Below are 24,107 nucleotides of genomic sequence, written 5' to 3'. Positions count from 1 at the left end.
CTAATGATATACATCGTTTATTTTTCAGTTTGAGCAGAGTAGTAATAATGGCGTGTTTGCAATAACTTCTTCTAACAAAGTTTTCATGTATTTTTTCAGCATTATAATGTTTACCTAATGTCTTGTATTTCTTGAATATTGTTCATTTTGAAATCTTGTCTTCCAAATTCTGGTCGTACGTACACTTCTAATTTCCATTTGACTATTACTCAAATTTCCATTATTTTATTCAATCCTGGTTTGATCCAATGTTCTACATTGATCTAAATCGAGGTCCTATAGGCGATCGTGTATAATACAAATGCTCAAATATGAGGAAACGGAGGTCGCATCGATACCGGTACATTAATTTCTGAAAGCATCGAGTTTTCTGAAACATCAGCGGCCAAGCGAAACGATAATTGTCGAGCACTTCCTGATCAATATTGGGTTGAGTAATTTTGATATATAATATTTGGTCGAAGGTATTAGTATTTCCATAACTTTTTATGTGGGTAGTCTGAATTGTTTACATAAAGTGCGATTTATTTTGTTTTGAAGTGGAAATGCAACTTCGTTCTTTCTCACGACACCTAGCCACGGATGTCAAACTAATGACAGTGATGATGATCTTTTCAATCCACGACCTTTGACTCCAACACCAGCCAGTCCAAATCCTCCACTAATATACGAGATTGCGACTGAGAAAAAATTGCGTCCATTCACAAGGCGGCCAACGGATCCAAGACTACTATCGGTAATGCTGGTTACTTGTATCTATTGGGAGTCGTGACAATCAGATTTACACACGTGCCCTGTGCGGCTGTGCATTTTCGTTGAATTCGGTTTTGTAATTAAAATTACTGACTTTATAAAAGCTTTGCAAATGACTGTAGGATATTTTTTGTACAAAGAGTTAATTTGAACTAGTAGATAAAATCAAATCGAATAGCATAAATTTGCAATTTCACATTTTCAGCTTGACCTGTCTGAAGAAATGGAAAGCGCAAGGAGTGAAAATGTTACTCCAGTTCCAACTCGGGACGAACAATCAGGATTCAATGAAAGTGCGATGAAGTGCAGAAGTCCAAAATTTTTGGTAAATTTAAAAATGACTAAAATACCAAAAAAATTTGTACATGTTGCTGGACGTTTGTCATACTATCATTTTTGTGAGGAATGCGTATACTTCTGACTGAATTTCAATTCTTTAGCTTATTAATATCTGTGTTGTCTATTTGAAAATTGCTGCATTTTCGTATACCACCGGCCAAATTTTACTATTTCCTAACCTTACTTCAGATTTTGCTTAAAGATGCGAGGATGTTACTAGGAGCATCATGCTCATTAACTTGCTGTGTTATTGGCGACCCTGAACCCGATATTGCTTGGTATCGTAACGGTATCAGAATATTGCCGCCAAATCCAAGTTCTGGGAAAACGTCTCCTCATACTTTCATAAGTTCTTTCTCGTCCGTCACTCCACATCAACGTTTCAACATAACATCCGAAGTAAAACGAGAAGTAGGAAAAGATGGAAGTGCTTTCGAGTGAGTAATTATATCAGTAACATTTTAAAACACGAATTGGACTTTTGATCGTCTTGCTAAATAGCTCTTGTTGTTATGAAAAAATCGCTTTTCGGTGCAACAACTGAACAAATCAATTTCGAGTTTTCAGAACTCGACGATAAAAAGTTGAAAAGGCCGTTTTTTTTTTCAATTTTTTCACCATTCCTGTAAGGACTCGATATTCTAGCCCAAAATTTTTTTTTTTCCATAAATTTTAGCATCGCTTTTTAGTTTGGAATATCTTCATACATTTGTAAATTAATGAATTTATACATGTAAACAAACACTGTGAAATAAGCAAAGCTTTTGATCATTTTATTTCGTTTTATAATCTTTGTTCCGTATTCTCTCACACAGCATGTTAGGCTGAAAACAAGTCAATTTAGGTTACTGACGTTTGACCACTCGCACACGTGAAAGATCATCATGGTAGAGTTAATATCAGTGATGAGTACAAGTCCCGAAAACCCGAGTCACGTGTCACTTTAGAGTCAAATCTGAGTACTAGCAAACTTCATATTTCGAGTCCCAAGTCGGATAGAATAACTGCACTCCAAAGTTTCGAGTCAAGCTAAGTCGAAATTGTCGTAAATCAATCCTAATCCGAGTCATGGTAGATTTCTTAAATACTAGTGAAATGGAAAATATGAGTCACATTGACACAAAATGACTTGAATTGTAAAAGGGGACTCGGGTTCGAGTCGAGTCTTCCCAGCAATGGATGGAGAGTAAGGCGAACAATGTGACAAATGTAATTGAATCATGAGTTACAAGGGGGAGATTTTATCTTTTACAGATACACCTCTCATGAGCTTACAATAAGCGACTGTAGAAACACGGATGCTGGTGAATATTTGGTGACTGCTGTTAACATTTACGGAAATATCATGAGCAAAGCAAGAATTATTATCAAGTCGGAGGTAATTTTTAAGATTTGCTTTTTTCGTTTGTTTTCACCATCGAGGTTGCGAGCTCTTTCGTATAGTATAATAGATAATTGCCAAATTACCAAATATATTTGATAAAAACAGTAATAAAATGCTGTTTGCATAAATAAAACTATTTTTTGTACATTTTAGAACAGCCTTGAAGAGCCTGATTCTAATGTTTCTGAATTCACCGCTCCACATTTCGTGACGACAATCACGGACTCCGATGGAATGATTGGTGAGGAGACGACAATGACCTTTCAACTCTCTGGACAACCGGAACCGGATATTAACATTTTTCATAATAGAGAAGAAGTCGAAGAAGGAAAATTTACACTGAGTACCGACGACAGTGGAACGTAAGTTAGACATTTTGAGTTAATAGAATAAAGTGCATAGGCATCTATCTCTATATCTTTATCGCAATGGAAAGATCTATAATCTTGTAAAAATATTCTAGTGGGTATGAGTGAAACAGTGCCCCAATATATATTTAACAGTCCCTTCCGTGGCGGGAGTGTATAGGCTGCTTTTGGACAAAATACAACTATTGTTGTCGCTAGGTCTGTTGGTTGGAGAAATGTCTTTTCCGACTCTGATTATCACCTCCGGATTTAGATAGACTTTGACTCCGTTTTTAGCACCCCACTCTGAGTCCAAAACAAAAAAATTACTCCGAATACAGGGAAACTATATGTAGACAATTAAGTTGAACTCAATTCTCTCATTTGTGAGTTTAGAGTTCCGCGGAGTCTAAATATTTCGATCCGGCTCCGACTACAATACTAGCAAAAACGTCAAACCTGGACTCCAGACTATAATTCCTCTCTTAGTATTTTTATTTTATTCTAGGTTTATTGTATAAATGAGGTCTCTAAACAGACGATGAAATTTGGAACCTAAAGTTGGATATTTTAGCGTTATCGTAATAGTATCAAATATGTCGTGCCCCACTGTTGTCCTACTTTGTCATACTTATGGCACGAGACACCATATATTTTAGTTCACCTTTTAGAGTAGTACTCAGATTTTAATTTCCCCATGATGTGTTCGAATTGGTATAATATGCACCTTTAAAAACGGCGATACTGTGTCGATACATAATTGTCCATACAGGCATTTTTATTTATTAGCAAATCCTATTCAAATCGGTATGGTTTATGAATAAAGTGTTCTTTTGTGATGCACTGTATTTAAGCTTTCCTAGGTGAGGTTTAATACCTAATTTTTAAACCTCTACATTCCATGCTATGTGTCACTATTTCTATGATTTCTAATATTCAGCTACATAATAACAATAAAAGACTTGCAACTAGAGGACGAAGGTGAGATTCGTGTTTGTGCGATGAATGTTGTAGGATGTGCAGAATGTTCTGCAGAACTTTTTGTTGACGAGAGAAGCGTAACTCCAACTCCGGGAAAAATAGGGTATGTAAGTTTGTTTATGTTAAACTTATCACAGCTGCTGATGACGTTTGTCGAAGGTCTGCGTTCACATCGATTGGGGGTGATGTCAAAAGTTCGTATTGAATCGGATTGTTTAAATAGATTCGAATTGAACATTTAGGGTGAGGTGGCACACCTTTGGTTTAAACTCGGGTTCTTCAACTTTTGTAAACAAAAATATAAAAGATTTAGATATTTAAAACAAACACAGCATAGGATATGGCATCGAAAATTCAATCTTTATAGATCTTCGGTTATTGTGTTATGCACAAGTTGCCTCTAGCGCTTTTGTACAGTTTAGTAATTTTTAATGGGTGCATATATATTATAGTTATGATGGAAACCTAGAAAAATCAGTATACTACAAAAAAAATACAAACATGATTTCTCCCCAAGAACGACAAAAATTCCTTTCCTGGGGGGGATTCCCCAACGGTTGGGAAACGTGACTTACAGTAAAATTATCAAATGATCGTCATTTAACTGATAAAAAAAAAATTGATTTTATAAATTTTACATCCTAGATTTTTCCAGTGGCCGGAACATTTAGAAGATGGTGAATATGGAACGCTTAATATCAAGGAGCAACTGGCTATGCAAGTAATTCGAAAGATAATTAAATATTACCGGTATATATCTAGAGAGAATATTACACTCTTGACAGTACGTAACAGTACTCAATAATCGACGTGTGGTAGCATTCTAAAAATGCGACATCGCGAATTCAAATTTCGACGTTGTGCAGACTTCGAAATGTTACGAAGATAATAAACAAATAGAATAAGCCTTTATGAAATTTCCAATTCTTTTATTGTACACTGAGAAATAATTTTCTGCAAACTGACACAGCCTCTAAAAATCTAATTTTTGTCATTCTAAGACATGCAAATTACGTCAACACGAAATTTTGGCACTGTTCACATTTAAAGATAAGTTTGTATCATGTTTATTAAAGGGGGTGGGTTGGAGATATTACCTACGCAGTTCCAGGCTTCTAACCAATTTAAATTTCATCTCAGTTCCGGATTAAAAGAAAATTCAATTGTAACTCGGTGACTGGAAGAATTTAACTCACTGAAATATTTAAAACAGCTGGATCAATTGTAAAAAAAAAAACGGATAAAAAGAACAAAAATATTAAAACATTATTTTTGAAACGTCCATATTTTATTTTTATGTTTCAAGGTGATTACCCCATTTTTTGATGTCGTCACTGATGATGTCACAGTTTCAATCGGCTCAGAAGCATCATTTGCCGTTCGTGTTCTCGCTTGGCCCGCACCTGAAGTTTTTTGGTATAAGGAAGGGAAATTAATATCGGGTGATCGGTTCAGGTACAAAAAACTGTTAGTCTGTTTTAGTTTTCATATTTCTAGGTTGAACTGCTGTAAACAGTTGTAAATTTGCTACTTTTGCTTTTTTTTCTTGCTTTTTTGTCTGTTTAACAAGTATTTATTTAGACTGGAATCACCTGATTTCGGAACTCACGTCTTAACGATTGGAGACGTTGTAGAAAGTGACGCAGGAATATATACTTGTACAGTTAAGAATTGTTCGGGGGATGTTTCATGCAAAGCCGAATTAGTTGTCACTGCAGCCGACGTTACTTCGGATTCGTCTGCAAATGAGTCACTGTCGGAAATTGAACAGTGGAACCTGAAAGGTTATTTTATATATTTTTTTTTAACTTCGAATTGAAGTATTTGTTCAATTTCAAATGTATATAAAAATTGAGTTAGCATCCAATTTGTAAATGAAAATTCATTATTGTGGACGAAATACTCAAAATTGTAATAAAGAAGCATAAATATATGGATACAGAATGGTAAAATTACCGCCAAACGTTGCTTGTTGATACTCGATGAAATTGATCAGGCGGAGAAATCACGTGATCATTGAGAAGTCACGTGGTAGAAGGGCTATTGAGGTAAGACGTAAGGCCCCAGGGCCGCCATAGAAGTCATGAAAGTATTAAAAAAATGAATATTTGATAGTACCGCGTAAAAGATGAGTAAACATATCCAGCATATCCTCTTTCTCCAGCATTAGCATTGGTATTTAAATTACTTCGGCAATCCATTGATTCAGAATTTGATTCACTTGTTTTCAGATTATTACAATATATGTCGCGACATTGGCTTTGGGTGTTATTCATTGGTGCGTTTGGTTCAAGATAAACAAACCGAAATTGATGAATATGCTGCAAAATATATACGATGTTCTCACACGAAATCGAGGGAAAAGTTGTTATCTGAAATTGAAATCCTGAAAAAGTAAGACAATTAAATTACACATCAGTTTCTCTATTTCAGAAGCCTCTTGACAGTGTGGAGAAACACATATATAATTGCGATATATGAATTTTGGAAAATTCAAAATTAAAAAAATATTAAAAAAATTAACCGTTCACTAATCTTTGTAGTCTAAAATATATGGTATACATTTGGGTTTTTCTAGAAAAAATAAAACCTGCTGTAAGGCTTTATAATTTTCCTATTTTTGCTTTTTCTTTCATGCGCTATCTACTGTGGTAGTATGAGAACTTAATATTCGACTGCAAATATATCTATCTATATAACATTTATATTTAACATATTAAAGGAGAACTTCACGTTTATTTATCTGTCTATTATATTCATTATCTTTCACATTGCAAATCTATCTTAATCAAACTTTTCGTATAGGTCCATCTTGATTTTATTAAATTGTGTCTTGCATTTTATTGTGGTATTGATTCAATACTATTTTTCTCCTTGTGCTTTAGGTTATCTCACAAAAACATTGTAATTTACAAAGAATACTTCGAAACAAAGAAGCATATTGTACTGGTTATGGAATACATCGATATGGAATGGTTTGAGTTTCTTTTAATAAAAGAAAGTGTCTACGAAAGAGAGGTAAATAGCAAAAATATAGCACGGAGAATAGGTCTATTTGTGAAAAGACCTTTTCCGCGAACAAATGTATTCGAATAGGATGCTTAAATTTAAATAGGATTTGATAGTTATTTTTTTTAGGTTATTATTTTTACTTTCTTACTAATATATTTTTTTGCAAGATTGCTGCAAACGTCAAGGATATCTGTTGTGGTCTAATGTATTTGCACCAGAATCAAGTTGTTCATTTAGATATGAAGCCTGAGAATATTATGATTACAGCTGATGGAAGTACGTTGAAAATTATTGACTTCGGAAGTTCAAAAGAAGTAAAGGTAATAGTAGTCACTTTTTAACGTTTATTTAAAACCTCAAAACATATATATTCATTATTGCTGTAGTTTTTAAACACATAAAAAACATCGCAGCTTTGTCAGTATAAATAAATCAAATTATGGAAAGGCGTATTATCTTCATCAGATGTCCATTTTGTCCCTAAATCTCTTACCGAGCACCTCCAATAGATTAAATTCAGCAATCTTCGGAAGTCTTATTATGTGATTTTTTTAATGAATATATTTTGTGAACGTCATTGTACCATAAATAATTTTTGGGGTTTTCAGTTAACAACTATCTGGCATAAATAATTATTATTTGGAGAGAATTATTGCACGATTGCGTAGAATTCAACACAATAGTATAACACGGGCATTGGCTTATATTTATCACAATTTGTTTTCAGCTCAGAATACATTTCTATTTTAATTTATTGTAAGGTATTTTTTAGAATGACATGAATAATTGATTCTAATTTGTGGACAGAGTGATAAAGAAATAATGTGGAACTATGGAAATCCTGAATTCGTCTCACCAGAAGTAGTCAAATCAATTCCGGTTTCGACAGCCAGTGATATGTGGTCTTTGGGGGTGATCGTTTATGTTGTCATCAGCGGAATATCCCCATTTCTTGGAGAGAGGTATAGTGCTACATTAGCATGGGTCTTTTCCACGCATTTTACTCACAAGTGCCACTATATTAGAATGGCCAGAATTTTTCTGGTTTGACATTGTCTCACCCTTGGTGAGATGGTGGGAATGGGATTTGAAACCGAAATGTGTAACTTGCGATGCCAACATAGTTAAGTTCGACGTTTTAACTAATATATATGCCACGGAGTCTCCCAAGGAATCAGTTTTTAATAGCAGTCTTTCGATGTATTCATCTAGACTCCTAGAGGTTTTGGTATGCATTTGAATTGGGGTTAATAATAAAAAAGTTTTCTATTTAAATTTTCCCAGACCGTAGACTGACTATAAGCTACATCGTCAATAATCTAAATTCTAAAACAAACACCACAAATTTCTATTTTGTCGAAAATTAATAATTTTCTGTTTCAGAAAACCTTCCTACCTAAAAGAATCCCAGATCGTCGTTGCTCTTTTTTCCTTTTCGTAGCTCTCCGCTTTGGTGATTTTATACAGCCTGGGTTATTCGTATTTAATATCTATAAAGTATTGTAAAAATTCCTATTTTAACTCTTTAGTGACTACGCAACTGTATTGCAAGTAAGAGACGGTAAATGGCATCTAGATTCACGGTGGTTTTCGACAGTTTCTCTGCCTGTTAAAGATTTTATTCAAAAATTGTTGGTTTTGGAACCGACCCAACGTATGTCAGCTACTGAAGCAGCATCACATAATTGGTTGTGTCAACAAGTAAACGATGAAGGTCCTCTTCCCGACGGAAGATTGAAATACTTCATAACTAGGAGAAAATGGCAGGTGATTATACCATAAGATTTTCATATTTATTCCTGGGGAGATGAAAAACGTTAAAGATTGTTAATCACATAGGAAAGTAGGTACCATATACCCCAATTCAAAAATACAACAAAAAGACTTCATGTTCTATGTTTAGAAATTTAACCCATGACTCAACGCTGATACATTAACCTACGATGTCTATCCACCCACTGTAGGCCACCGCCAACACACAAGCAACAATGGCATGTCTTTGAGGTCCATAAATTACGATTTCATCATGCTCATGGATCGCGTTATTCTCATGGTTGTTTCTAAATCAGACAATCTCTTTGCTGACTTAGCTGGATTTTGTTTTCTCAAGAAAGTATTACTTTTGGTTAAATGGAACGTTAGTGTAACATAATTCTGTTGGTGGACAGCAAGGCTCTCAAATCAATTACATATTGAAATTCTGCATCGATATATTTTATTGACAGAGATCTTTGGTCAGTCCAAAAACATCTCTAACTTTGCGGTCGATATCTTCTCTTCTGAAACGCGAATATGACTCTTCTTCAGTTGCTATTTCTCGCACTCTCGCAAGTGAATATATCAGTTCATCAACCATGACGGAATCAGAAGATGACGTCACGCCAAGTTCAGTGCCAACGTCACCACGATTTCAACCACGCTCTTATAAACAGCAACAACATCTCCCACCAATCTCCCCACGTAAAAAGATAACTTCGATCTCAATTGAGGATATTTTGGAACAAGAAAAAGAAGAGGTGAGGCTCATTTTCACCGCCACTACGTTTATTTTAAATTGATCGCACTTTACTCTTCTTGCTTTATGCCAAGATTACAAATGACAAACTCCAAACAGTTTTTAAAGAGTCATATTACCATGGATAAACCTGGCAACCCTAATGCACAAAACATTGACAAACAGTCATACGGTTGCCAGATTCACCCGTTAAGAGGTTCGGATTTTTACTGATCCAATCTATTTATATTGCGCTGCTCCGTTTAAGAACTCATCATTCGATGTGGTTAGTACTGATCTCTGTAACATAATGTGACATTATAGAAAAAAAAAAATAGTTGTAATCCCTTTTGCGGAAAGTAAATTTTATAGAATAAAATGATGAATATTTTTCGTTTGGAAAAACTTGATATGTTTTTTATATACAGATCACCCCACCTACTGTGAAAATAGTTGATTCGACTCCAAAATCTTCACCAACTAAAGAACGAAAATTTGTCATAAAACCAGAATTTCAGGACTCAAGCTTGACTAGTGGGATTGAATCGCTCACCAGTGGGTATTGGTCTGACTTTAGATATTTTCGTATTACGGGCAACTCGAAAAATGACTCCGACTCCGATAGACAGAAATTTATACTTTTATACACCCGACTCCATTTTGAGAAGTAGGATCAAACCACAGCTCAGAACTCAGAACATGAAACTACCATCTTGAATTGATTTAATTTAAATTTCAAATTGGAGTAAAACGTAACATATAAGAAATTGTCTCAATTGAATTTAAATGTCATTTATCAAAGCGGCCTAAGCACTTTATATACAGTGGCCAAACGGCCCCATTATATGATCATTACACCTCAATTGGAGACAAATTTAGGACTTCCACGTGGTTACCCCGATTATTAGACACAATTTTATTTCGGCTTCAGACAGGACATTACCGTTAGAATAAGTAGTTTTACAGAATAGGGTGTCCTAATACCGGCCTTTGTTACTCTCATAGGAGAATATTACTAGCTTATTTAAAGTGTGTTTTACATTTTTTAGCTTAAAAGAGTTTTGGTGTTAAATGTAAAAGATACATTAATACTATACAATACATACTCATATCAGAGCGTTTAAAGAGTAACTTTTTCAACTGTTGTTATTCTATGAAATATCCTGTTATTTCCTCGTATATTTAGATAATGAGTTGAAAGAAAATGTTGAGAAAGATGTAGGAAAGAGGTATATTTCGTTCTTTTATTTTTCTTTTTTGTTTAGGGTTAACAAATTTCTAACTAATATTGTTGCCTTTTTTTATTTCAAGTTTTGACGTATCCAACGTAAATCTGGCAAGTCAAACAAGACCAGTAAATCAGCGCAAGAAACTGCAAATGATAGGAAAGAAGGTAAAATTTATCCCTACATATACCATATTTATAAACAGGGTAAATTTTCGACTTCGACAATTCTTGTTTACATGGTGCCTGATCCAATGCCCCCTTTAGTTAGATTCACCGTTTTCACGGGGATATCGTTCGGAACGAGGCTTGTCAACGTTTCAGTCAAAAGTATTGTAACAAGATAGGTAATCTATAAAGGGAAGTTATTGAAAAAATTATTCAGCATAGAAATCCACAAAACGTCTTTTTTGTTAAATATTCCATGCCTATAAATCTTCTTGATTCAATATCTATTAGCCAAGTTAAATTTTATCAATTTCAAGTTTATATTAATTTATTAAAGAAAACATTTTTTTTAAATTTATACAATGCCCCTCAATCTATTACATGTACTTGTTTCTTGGGCGTTTAACCATCTTTTCATACGGCTTCTTATACTTTTCCTCCTCAACAATAGCGAGTTTTTGGTATTATATCTTATTCATTCGTATCGTTATTAACATGTGTTGTTGTATAGTTTTTTTCAAGGCCATGTGTTCATTTGTAATTTCAATTAACGAGAAGAATATATTTTAACACTGCAAAAACTTCATAATATAGGTGAGTTTCGATGATCATCCGATCAATCCAATTGTTTTCGAGGAAACAAAAGAAATGGTTCTATGCGAACAAGCTGAAATACAAGAAACAACCCCTCCTATTCAATTAGGGGAACAGGTAAAAAAGAATTTTAATTTTCTTTATAAAGTGCTTATCCATTTTACACTGGAATATCAGGAGGATCGCAGCAGAGCAGTGATGTCGGACTGGTCTAACGTCACCACACTGCAACATTTGTATAAATAGCAAAATTTTGTTTAAAATATCAATCTTTGTAGGGTAAAAAAACAATCTTTCTATCGGCTTCAGTCATATTCAAGTGTTGAAAATGTGAAAAGGATTGGTACGTTAATTCCAGAGGAATGCGCTTTTCTCAAACAAACAATGTCACCCCAATAACAAGTTTGCAAAATGATCAATATCTACACTCCGTGTCCAATAACATCCTTTCCGTTTCGAAATTTCCCAACTAATTAGTTGGCCTGCGATGACAGCACAGTCCAATGCTCTAAATCACTACCCAATCGCCCTCGCTATTATTGCAGTACAAAGTTAACAATATCACCCTAACAATAATACATTCTGTTTTTTCGAACTTCAGAAAGCGGAATTGGATTTGCCACCAGTTGCCCAAATGCCTGAATTACCAGTGCCAGAATCTGCGTCAGGACCGCCCGGCATTACACTGGACAGGCCGCAGAGTGTATCACAGGTAAAAGTATATATTAATATTTTATTAACGACAGAAAATCATGGAATGGTTGAAAACGAGGAAATGCTCAAGCCATTGTATAGATACAATAATACAATAGTACGATAGCTTTAAAAATAAATTAAGAAATTTTCAGACATATTCACAAGATCTGGTAAAAAGGGAGATCTTTTCAACGAAACAAAAATCCCACATAAATGTGATTAGATTAAAATACTAATTTCATAGATCAATATTTTGATAAGCATGAGAACAATGCTTGAATATATTAACGCGGGTGTCCAATATATAACGGCAGTACCGTTACAAATAAAATTCCACAGCCCTATCATCTTACATCGGTACCGATAAGACCGCGAAAGTCGCACATCGGTACTGTTACCGTAAGGCCCTGGAACACCGAGTTTGCTCTGCTGAAAAGATTCTAATGAAACAGTAACATTTTTTGTGAGATATTAGCCATTAAAAGTTTCTGAAAAAATTTCGAAAATTAAAAGTAATATTCTTTGAGCGGCTTCAACCGCCTGTAAGTACTGACAACACAAAATTGATTAGTTCATTAGTCGAAGAGAAAGACGATTTTTCCAACAATAAAAATCACTCCAATTGCTACAACAACATAGCAAAATGATACATTTCAGGTCCAATAAATATTTAATGTATGTATTCAAACAGTTACTAAAGGAAGACAGAAGACAGATTAAACCAAGAAGGGTGCGGGGTATAGAATCTACCAGCACGAAAGACAAAATAAAAAAGAAATTGAGGTATTTTAATGATGTTTTCGAAAAAAACATTTTTGCTATTAGCTTGATATAAAAGCGATCGCAATCTCATAAAGTGGTAAAACTTTGACTATAGTAATTAAAAAATTTGTTACATTTTTCAAAATTTTGTTGATTAATTTTTGTTTAGTTCAATAACTTCAAGGAGGCATCGTTCGTTTGACATACATTCTTCCAGTTCAGAAGAAGACCTAAGAGCAAATAATCATGAAAAGAGCAAAAATTCAACACATAAAGATTCTCCGAATTCAAGCAGATCAAAAAAACTATCATTTTTTTCTCGTCGAAAAAAACAAGTTGTGAAAGGCAGCTCTCTTGATTCTTCACTGAATTTGAACGAAATGAGAAAAGAATTTGATGAAAAAAATAAACAAGAAGAGCAGGCAAACATAAATTTAGGTGGGAATAATACCAAACCGGGTACTGAGAAGATAAACAGTGGAAAAACAACTCCTATCAAAGGCATCTTAAAACACGGAGGAGCGGGAGATACAAGTAAGAATAATTGAATTCTGAATTATCTTCAAGTATTCGAATAAACATATATGAAGTATTAAAATTAAGTATATATGTATATTGAAAATCTGTGAAAGTTAGTCAAAATAATGTGTATAATTGTTGGTAATCGTGAGAAAAATCGCTTTTGGTCTAATTGTGCCGTCTGGAGACTTTCATAGGATATGCTTTTATTACCATTACTAATACAGAAATTGATTTTATAATGTTACAGATCACTATATATAAATTGTCTTCTTGGATAGTTTCATGTATATGCGCGATTTTAGCTAAATGATAACATCGCTTTACCAAGCAACTCAGAATGCTATATTAGGGTCCACTTACCATTTTTTACACATTTATCTGAGTACTATGGGAACCAAGATTTCATCCCATATTTTGTCACCGCGTGACATAAGGCCAGGCTAGTTCGCCATTTTTTCTACCAACCTGGTGCTCTCATGTCCTATACCATAATAAATATGTGTTTTCTGGTATTTTTAGGTTCACACAGTGATCCGTATATACAAAAATCTCTTCATAGTTCAAGAACGCCAAGTCCGAAGATTATTTCGAACATGGAAGCTTATTTTCCTAAGCAATATCAACGGCGGCCATTGGCGAAAGGAGTGTCATTGGATTTAGATATGGTAACATAATCAATCTTCTCATTACTAGATTTCGTCGCAGAGGTTGTAAAGTAATTTTAGTGATTCATCTATATTCGTTTTTCAGCTGGTGATAAACTAGAATAACACACTTGTTACAGAACAATTTTTTTGAGTCATTATGTTTGTTTTGAGGAATATGACTGAAGTTTTGCTATTGCCATTTTGTCATCAATTCTAGTAAAAAATATTTTTCTTTTAGTTTCTGTTATATCATATATTCACAGAGTCATGAAGATGCAAATGGCGACATTAATTTCTTTTTTTCTCTCGCATTGAATAGCACCAGTGACTAAAAAGCATGTAGCCAAAATTCTTTTTGTTAAAGCCTTTAAAACGGAATAAAAACTGGAGCTAGTTTAATATTTTGCGGCGGTAAAGAGTTATCTAATCTAAACCATATATTATCAATGCTATATTCAATCCGACTAAATGCAGTAGCTCCTCTAAAATAAAATTGGATCTCTCACGGCACATCAGTGTGCTTTGAGTTTGAGAACCAGTGCCGTGTAGCTATCTTCCTTTTATTTCGAGAAATATTAGGCTGTATTAGATAAATTAGATTGCTCATTTGTACAAGCAGAAAATGAGATTTGGTAACTTTATTGTATATTTTGAGTTTTGTATTTATAAACAAAATTTGGTACAAATTATAAGCATTTTTAAATCCTGATATTGCTTTGGTTTCTGCGGTGCTAACCACTTATCCCTCTTCTATATTTTTGCGTCGGTGGATTCGTATGCATATATTGCGAGGATTCCATAGCAAGAGAGAAAATAACTATCCTGAGTGATTCAAAAGTCTTGCTCGACACTACCACGAATATGTAACGATGTAGCAACAACTTTTCTTATTATAGCTGAACTATGTATGTCTGTGCAGCAAAACTCTTTAATCGCTATAAATTCAGAATTTCACTTGACGTTTACGTACACTTCAACATATTGTTGAAGTAGTGGCCTCCGCGTTGTCGAGTGAATTTAAGAAATAAGGGTAATTTGTCTATTACGTGGTTCAACTTCCAACTTTTATAACATTCTTTTTCCAAGATAAGTCAAACTAAAGATATTTTGTGTCAATATACGTATCTTGAATGAACGATATTACTTTAGGTTGCAGAATCCAATGGTGAAAATGGTTCTAACAGAAATCGAACAAGGCCAATAAAGTCTGCTGCAGAAAGGCGTCGAACACAGCTACGCAGAGGGTCGTCTGCTGAATCAGCTCTTAACCCTCCACCGAAGTCACGTGTGAGTGGCTTGAGAGGCCCGTTGCTAGAAAAAGGAGGCGATGACGAAGACGAACCTATGGCAGGGATGTCTCTCAGACGCTCTTTGCCTGGAGGCGCACAAGGTACCAATTTTCCAAATTTATTCTGCGTATTTTTTAATAATATCAAAATATATATGTATTATCAAATATCTATATTACCTAATTATTCAAATGAAGGAGATAATCGGAATTGAAAAAAAAAATTTCATTATTGAGTCTTGAAGTATGATTTGCCTTGTTTGTTCGTCCACCAACAACGACGCTGTCCTGATGGGGCCGGGTTTAGATTGCTTTTTAAGTCTATTCAAGCGAACGTATGGGCGTCATGAACGAAGCGTTCTGCTCACTTTTGACTATCTATCATATCTACTAATAAAAACTATCTATTTAAAAAAAATTAATCTTGTGTTAAATATGATATTGTTTAAGAATCATTATTTTCTTTATCAATATCTTCATCTCCAGGTAGTCTTCATAATCATTCACGGTCCTACAGTGGGCCTTTGAATCTCCACTCCCCGGGATTCGAGAGAGGAAAGTTTTCTCCTCTTGCCCTCTCGCCTCGCGGTCCTCTGCCGTCACCTATGGGGAAGTATTCATCTCTCTCCCGCTCTTACTTCAGTCAGTCAGTTGATATATCGAGTGTGCGACCGTCGGAAAAAATGACATTCGAAGAACGTATGACAGGTAAACGCTATCATTCTAATATCATATCTGATTTAATATGATGTTTTTGCTCATTTCATAGCTTCTTTACGAAAGCACGCTCCTATTGATCCCGATCGGTCCACATTCCAATCTCCTTGCATATTGCACTTGGATACGATAGTTATCGCGATACCATACCCAGAATACCACAAGTGAAAATGGTGCCGTTTACTAATTAGTCGATATTCTTGATTATTCAATCTAGACATTTGAAATCATAATAACATATATTTTTGTTAGGTTTATACTGTCAATATCTCTTCTCCATATTCAATATAACTTGTAGGTAAAAAATCGTTATCCGCACAACTTCCAACAACAGGGATAACGTTGCCAAGGTCAAGATCACAAGATCGTCCATTAGGTCGAAGAAGCAAAAGTTCGGATAAACGATCTGCAACAGAGAGTGAGAATATTAATTATTAAATAACGAGAAAGCAATGCTCAAATGCATGGACCCCAAAGTCAAGGTGTAACGAAGTACCGGTGGCCTGTTCAACTTGCCTGATAATTCATTACAAATTAAGCGCCAAATAAATTAAAATTCACACCGGTATCGGCAGTATCGTAGCTGATCTCTGAGTATTAAAACGATGACGAGTTGGTGCCGCAGGATGCACACAAATAACAAAATGTGGAGTGATATATCGACTCCTATAGCAGGCAATGATCATTTGAGAAAATATTAATACTATTTCGATTTAAACATAGTTCTGTAACATTTAATTTTGATATTTCCCCATCCTTGCGTTGGAAGAAATGCCCATATATCAGTATATTACATTAATTTAACTGGACTGTTCGATGAACTTGATATTTTTGTATAACTCTCTTTGAGTTACCATTAATACCATAACATGAAATCAATTTAACATAACATAAATTAATCTAATTCATTTGATTAGCCGTAGTTAAGTCCCATTTTAGTGAATGTTAAAAGAAGCTAATTTCACTTTCAAATTATAACTCTATTCAGGTTACCCACCATGCCTAAAAGTTCCGCTTGTCGACCAAGGTGTTATTCAAAATCAAGAATGCGTTACTTTAAAATGTTTGATTGATGCTTTTCCATTGCCAGAAATAACATGGTACAAAGGTAAGGACAAAGGCTACTTTAATAGTTATGTATGGTTTCCAGTATATGACTGTTTATAGGGTTTAATTACGTTGAAATATAAAGTTATGATAGAACCGTGCCACTTTTCATTCAATCGACACACCTACAAATGGTGCAACTAATCAAGTCAAAGTATAAAGTGAATTAGGCATATCATTATTTTTTTTATAATAATAAAAACCAATTATGCCGTAACAAGTCTATGTAAAATAAACTTTTAATCGTACTTCAGTATCACATACCTCATTTATCAAGTTCAATATATTTTATACATCAGTCATTAAAATCCGTCCCATGTGGAAATAGTAGCAAAAACGATGGGAACATTGGTAAAATACACCGTTGCATGAAATTGCTTTTCTTGATGTTTTAGTTTTTCTTAGCTTTTATCGTGAACTTTGGCATTTGTTTTAACAGCTATTTTGGGGGGTAGTTTTTGAAAAAAAATTCTAATATCGACACTGGAATTTCATCAAGGAAAAACTTTTTCCGGTCGTATCGCGTGGTCGTTCCCAGTCAAATTGTCATAAATTGAATGTATCAATAGGCCGGTAAAATGCACACATTATGCCAATCGTAGTTTACAATATAATGCACCTATTCTGTGTCGAACACAATTTTTTTTTTTTCAAAACTGCCAATTAAATCAAAGTACATGCACTTGCGTCACGGTTTAAAACATATATCATCATATTTAATGCTTTCCCTTTATCATCGCCATGGGCCCAAACAACCATTCAGAACGGCTTGTCATCTTTTTTTTTTTGTTTAGAACAGGAAAGGTTATTACAAAGGCATAATGAAGCTTATTGTTAGAAAATATTTTTATGCCACTTTTTATTTATGCGCGTGGGAACTGAATGGAATGTCTAAGTTCTGCACAAAATACGACGAAATAATTAGTTCATTTTTTTAGATGGAGAAGAAATTATTGCATCCGACAGAATAGAAATAATCTCTGAAGCTTCCATAACACGATTTCAACTTAAAATACGAAAATTGAAACTTCCGCATGATTATGGTGAATACCAATGCGAGGCTCGGAATTCTGTCGGAATATTGAAGACATCATGTATAATAAAATTAGCAGGTGATATATTCATTTTATAGTTAAAATCGTACAAATTTTTGGTAAAGTTACTACAAATTCTTTACAGTGAGAGTTTCTAATATACGAGTAACTCATATATCAATGAGGCATTTCTTATTCCCGCTCCAAAACAGGTGGTGGACAAGCAGAAACTGACATCAGGTTTATTATCAGTTTGGCAAAATCTATCTGCACTGTAAGAAAACTAGTTTGAATATTGAACTCGATGCTCCCTAATTATTTAAATGGTATCTTTTTTGGAGTTGAGCCCTAGATTTGGGGCCGCGTTTGTTCGGATATGTACCTGTATTAAACTGAAAAATGTACACTGGATTTAGTTTATGTCTTGACTAACTTAAACTTAATTAATACTATCCACTCGTCGTATTTTTTTAAAATAATAACAACATCACCCTCTGCTCAGGAGTGTATATTATATGAAAAGTAGAAAATGTGCCAAAGTAACATGCACCATGTTATTTGTCCTATTAAATCATTATTATAGACATAAAACATATAATATTATCATTTGTTTTTAGTTGTCCCCGACAAACCATCAGTGCCAGATTTTTCAGGAACGGATGGGACAAATGTCTGGATTTCGTGGAATCCACCAACGAATTGTGCGGCTTTTCCTATGTCGTACATTTTGCAGTATAGAGAAATGGGTGAGTAAATAACTACCGATGTTGCAAAGCTATACAATAAGAAATTATTGTAATTGGTAAATATTCTTGGCCGCTGTCAATCATACCACCCGCCCATTATCCTGTGATAGATTTGCTTAAGAGATAACAATTGAGCAATGCTCAAATGTATGATCATACGCGTACCAGTACGTTAAGTCCTCCGGGAAATGTATTGGCTGAAAATATCGCATGAAAAATGTAAATTAACCTCAACAATAACATTAACAACGGAATTAAAAGCAAAAATTTAGCACAACAATCCGTATAAGACTCCCTTCGTTACCAATTAGTTGCGAGAGCCTGACTGAGTTTCTCTTTCATCAAAGGTTCACACTACCGATATAAAAATATAATTTGTTTAAAATACTTAAATGCTAACGGTTTTGAAGAATTCTTGAACAAAAATAAAAAAGATTTCAAGTTACCAATAACATTTCCCTGAATAGTTGCGAATAAATGGCTGTGTGGGTTCTATCTATGCTATTTATCTGTGTGTATTTTGGTTAGCGTGACTATGATAATACAACATCAGCTATTGTTTTTTTGAACCATTTTTAAGATTTTTTCGGCTTTTGTTTGCTTTTTTGCTTTTTGGAATAAATCAAATTAATTATAAATATGTCAAAAAATTTTATATCTCTGATATTGGTATTTCATTTATTCAAAGATTTATTCTATTTTCTATTGTAAGCTGGAATGCAATGGATTGTCGCAAGCGATAACATCAAAGATACTCTTTATAAAGTTGAGAATTTGCGACCAACTACTTCCTATCGATTTCGTGTTTGCGCTGTAAACAATGGAGGGATTGGACCATACAGTAAAGTTTCCCAGAGGATTCAAATAGATACTCACGCCAAAGCAGAAGCACTGCAATTTGCTTTTTAGCTTTATACATCCTTAATTTACATTAGCGATTGTTTATTTCAAATTTACGTGCCTATAATACATAGTATCCATACGGCCTCTTTACAATTTAATAAGGAGAATTTAGGGACGCCATGTATATTTTGTTGTTGAAATGATTCTTTTACATAATACATTGAAGATATCGGTTTGAATTATTTATTTTTTTCAAGCGAATAACCCAATTTAAACAACTAATTTCCATGATAGTTAAGCTGTTGACACTTTTATCTCCTTTTTCAAATTTCTCTTTATTTTCTCTCTTTCAAGTCACGCTATTCTTCTCTCATTTACATTTTGTTTGAAACCAGTGTTCCTTCACTCATTGATATTTATTCCAGTTTGTAACCATGTATCAGCTGCATAGCTTTTCTTCTCCCTAAATTCACGTTTCTGTGATCCAAACGTGTTTGATACATGCTTGGTCAATTTTTGTCATGGTTAAAAATAGTTGTTTAATTGCTTGTTGGTTTACGAATAAAAAATCATCTTTGGCTTAAGTTTGTTATGTATGAGTGTTTATCGGTGCTTCCGCATATGTAGTAAAGACCTCAAACCCCACGTTTGAAAATTGCAAGATTACCAACATGAAAACCAGGAAAAATGTAGAAAAATTGTCTGAATGACATAAACGTTCTAGTATCTGAATGGCGCATGAACGGATGTTTATTACTTCTTTCCAAACAGACTATCGATTGAATTGACATCATTGTCACGAAGATAAACCCAAATACCCCAGCCTTTGACACGCCTGTGAGCGTTTTCAAGTTTTCTGTGGTCTTCATTTTTAGTTGAGATCCCAAGAGTGAGTTTTTTGACTTCCGAGTAGATTTTTAGGTACTCGCGTAGTGTGTGTATCAGTTTAGGGTTAGTTAGTTAGGGTTGCAATTTTCCTTATTTCAGTTCTCTTACGAGTTCGGGGACTATCTATGTCAGCCACGTGAATATACCCTCCTGTTCATAGGTTCTATTCCCTTTACACAACCTGATGTTAAGTGGGCAAACAAAATTAGGTACCTCCGTTAGCTACATTTCTGAAGCGAATTTTATATGCTTTTTATGAGGAAAATATTTTATGAAACATATTTTAGTGTTACGTAGCTTTGCAGTGATTGTTATAAAGAGATTACTTCCAACTTGTTTAGAGCTTTGTTTGCAGTTGCGTGAGAAACACTGTAAAAGTTCACACAGATCGTTATATTTACCTGTTACTGCACAGAGACCATTTATACTACGCATTGTATATATATTGATATTTTTTTGAAATAAAATATATAACTAAAATAAGCCGACCCAACAAATCTCCCTATTTTAATAAATTCAAGTAAATTTAACTGGGTGGTTGAATTTAAAGGATGGATATAAACAAGATAAACAACAACAAAAATATGGAATTTCGGCGAGAATGCGAGCCTGGTAATGCCGAATGAAAAAAGTAGCAAATGATTGCGGGAAGCCTGATAGAAAGAAGTGTTTCGTGATTCGAAATAAAATAAAGTTTTATTCTTTCGATATTTTCTATCCTTTAGTACTGGAAAGTTGAAGTAGAATGAGTCAGTAGAAATACTTCTCACAACAACAACAATCACTTCAACGAAGTTTTATCTTAGCGATCCATAGGTATGTCCATAATAACAATAAAATTTAGATTGCTTCTAGAACACACATTTTGCGGATTTCATATAATTTTGTACCTGTTATATCAAGTGATTCCGGGCCCAGGGCTCAATTTTTCATGTTACAATACATTGTTAAATAACCAGACCAGGTGCACGTTACGTTAAGTGCAATGGAGTATTAATTGAACGCTAAGTAAGTAATCGAATAAAACATCACTTGAAGTTCTAATTGATGTGGTAATTAAATAATAAAATTACCTTTAGGTATATGTGCTACTGAAAATATGCCTTAATAAAAATAATTTATATATAGATTGAATACAATGGCGGAAACAAATTACTTTTGATTACGAACTTTCAGCTTTTCTTATTTAAGTGTTTTAGGTGGCGATAATTAATATTCGTTTAATCTCTTGAGTTTCTCACGCACGTGCGTGCATTAGTTATGATTGAATTCGCCTCAATATAACGTAGCTATCAGAATTGAGTCTATAGCAGCGGCACTCCCATAACCGTCGTATACAAAGAAAAATTAGAGGTATTACGCTGTCGCTCAAAATCATCAGAACATACTTTATGCTTGGCGTTAGGTGCGATTGAATGGAAAATAATTTTAAGTAATTGTCAAGTAATTAATTTTTCTAATGTCGATTTTAAAACAATAAGTGATTGTTTTGGCATAATATAACTTCAAATATACTGAAACGTATATTATATACTTATGGAAAAATCGCTTTTTTCGCCACTTTTGATCTTCCCTTATAAGTGAATTTCACTCTCAATTGTCATGTAGTTTAATCAAGAGTGTTCGACGAACAGATTGTAAATAAGCAATTTGCTATTGGTGTAATTTATGTTCTGTGCGGATGTCTGTTTCATTTAAACAATTTTATTTGTATACTCCCAGATTAATTTAAATTATTTGAATTTTGAATGTCACAAAACCGTGTTTCGTTTCAATCTTGTCAAATCAAGTGGCACTAATGGAATTGCTCAAATCCTTGATTTCATTCAAATTGTTTATGAAAAACTTCAAAATAATAAATAGTAATATGGAGATTCATGTCACGAAGGCTGGATTATCGTCGATGTGCAAACAACGCAACAATATAAATTAAGCATTTTTAAAATTACTCCAAACCCAATTTAGGGGTTTTGAAAAATAATAATTATACGCTTGTTATCCTATGTTGAACATTAATCTTCTTGAACATTAGTAAATTTCATACAAATATACAGAAGGTAATGTGCTTTTTATGTCATTTAGAACAATTTAGATATTCTAGTTCCTAAGTGGAAACTTGGAGACACCAAAAATATGAAAGCAATATTGATTTTAACCGTGCTCGTCGTCATCTTGTCGATGCATGTGGATCAGTCTGACGCGTGGTTGTAAGATGATATTATTTTGTATTTAATTGTATTCTATTTAATAATATCAGTCTCATTAGAGAAGTAAGAACATTAAAAATTCTACGAAACCATGCAATATGGATCTAATTAATTCCAATCCGAAAATACGGTCTAAGTGAAGGGTGAATATTATGTATATATATATATATATATATTCACTCCAAACGCAATCCCCTTGGAATTAAATGAAAACTACGAGAAGTTTCAGCAAATATTTTTGTGATTTGTAGGGCTTTGTATCTTTCTGTTTGTATCTGTTCTGTTTGTATCCTTCTGTTCAATTTCCTAATTGTTTCTATTTTATGTCCTATATTTCTTCAGCGTCGCGACACTGTGAGTACATATTTTTCTGTTTAACATTCGGACTTGGATTTTTATAGGCTTTATGTCTTCCCATAAAGAACAGTAAAATCTGGATGGGAAAGTTTTATGAAACATTTTTGAGATTTTAGAGGAATAATATAAACCAATGGCTTATCCTAAGTGATTTATCTTTTTGTCCGATTTCCTGGACAGGCGTGTCCCTATATGTAATTGTTTCCATTTTATGTTCTATTTCTTCAGCGCAAAGAAAGCGTGAGTACACATTTTTCTGTTTAACATTCGGACTTGGATTTTATAGGTTTTATGTCTTCCCATGAGGAACTGCAAAATCTGGAACCATGTTTCAACGAAATAAAATTGGACTTTTTACAACTACCGAAAAAAAAAGTCAAATACATATATTAATTAAAATGTCTGCAATTGCCATGTAACTCTGGAAAGTAATTTTCATCATGTTTCAGTAACATAATATGTATTTTAGCTAATTTTTAGATGTCAAGTCATGTATAGCATAGCATTTTTGAATTGAAGATATCATTTATGCTGATTAATACAAAATCTATCAATCAACCTTCCTTTCATTTCAATTTGTAGTAAACTGAGGTCATACCTACAAAATTTCGCATGAAATGAAAAAAAGTTTGTGACATTGAACCAAATAAAAAAGCTACAACACATATAAATTTAATGAATTTCACTTTCAAATATTTTACTGACTAAAATTATCTTTTGTTATTTTTTACAGTGTGACAGCGTAAGTTTCATATTCTAAATAATGGTAAAATAATGGCTGATACTTCACATAACAAAATCATTCATTATTGAAAAGTCTGTTATGCCTGAAAATGTCTGATGGAGTTTTGGAACCTAATTTCTATGAGATTTCAGTATTTAATATTTTTACTTTTTTGGTATCCTAGAATTGACTGTGTAAATGAGAATACAGTTTCATATGATTTCAAATTGATGTTTTATGTCTTTTCTCTTTTCTTAAATATACATAAGGCA

At 33.7% G+C, this 24,107-nt stretch overlaps 1 protein-coding gene across 4 annotated transcripts in view; it reads left to right on the top strand.

Annotated features, from left to right (window-relative positions):
• Nucleotides 1-20,238, top strand: part of LOC120338389 (uncharacterized) — a 48,602-nt gene extending 28,364 nt beyond the window's left edge. For 2 of the 4 annotated variants that reach the window (XM_039406408.2, XM_039406376.2), the window contains 30 exons: nt 541-736; nt 959-1,078; nt 1,282-1,529; nt 2,347-2,470; nt 2,630-2,838; nt 3,764-3,907; nt 4,450-4,525; nt 5,111-5,259; nt 5,386-5,588; nt 6,036-6,198; nt 6,690-6,822; nt 6,984-7,136; nt 7,624-7,778; nt 8,346-8,583; nt 9,042-9,332; nt 9,739-9,865; nt 10,497-10,539; nt 10,622-10,703; nt 11,298-11,414; nt 11,899-12,009; nt 12,685-12,776; nt 12,925-13,289; nt 13,797-13,942; nt 15,074-15,314; nt 15,699-15,920; nt 16,228-16,347; nt 16,918-17,037; nt 17,975-18,148; nt 18,688-18,816; nt 19,529-20,238. In XM_039406408.2, the coding sequence (XP_039262342.2) occupies nt 541-736; nt 959-1,078; nt 1,282-1,529; nt 2,347-2,470; nt 2,630-2,838; nt 3,764-3,907; nt 4,450-4,525; nt 5,111-5,259; nt 5,386-5,588; nt 6,036-6,198; nt 6,690-6,822; nt 6,984-7,136; nt 7,624-7,778; nt 8,346-8,583; nt 9,042-9,332; nt 9,739-9,865; nt 10,497-10,539; nt 10,622-10,703; nt 11,298-11,414; nt 11,899-12,009; nt 12,685-12,776; nt 12,925-13,289; nt 13,797-13,942; nt 15,074-15,314; nt 15,699-15,920; nt 16,228-16,347; nt 16,918-17,037; nt 17,975-18,148; nt 18,688-18,816; nt 19,529-19,725 (4,888 nt within the window). In that variant the 3' untranslated portion in view covers nt 19,726-20,238. The remainder of the gene's footprint in view (nt 1-540; nt 737-958; nt 1,079-1,281; nt 1,530-2,346; nt 2,471-2,629; nt 2,839-3,763; nt 3,908-4,449; nt 4,526-5,110; nt 5,260-5,385; nt 5,589-6,035; nt 6,199-6,689; nt 6,823-6,983; nt 7,137-7,623; nt 7,779-8,345; nt 8,584-9,041; nt 9,333-9,738; nt 9,866-10,496; nt 10,540-10,621; nt 10,704-11,297; nt 11,415-11,898; nt 12,010-12,684; nt 12,777-12,924; nt 13,290-13,796; nt 13,943-15,073; nt 15,315-15,698; nt 15,921-16,227; nt 16,348-16,917; nt 17,038-17,974; nt 18,149-18,687; nt 18,817-19,528) is intronic. The other 2 variants (XM_039406383.2, XM_039406399.2) reach the window with 2 other exon arrangements.
• The last annotated feature ends 3,869 nt before the right edge of the window (nt 20,239-24,107 follow it).

Source organism: Styela clava, chromosome 1 (genome assembly GCF_964204865.1).
Source record: "Styela clava chromosome 1, kaStyClav1.hap1.2, whole genome shotgun sequence".
Taxonomy (NCBI): Eukaryota; Metazoa; Chordata; class Ascidiacea; order Stolidobranchia; family Styelidae; genus Styela; species Styela clava.
Note: the sequence above shows the minus strand (reverse complement) of the source record. Positions and strands in the feature narration are given on the sequence as shown.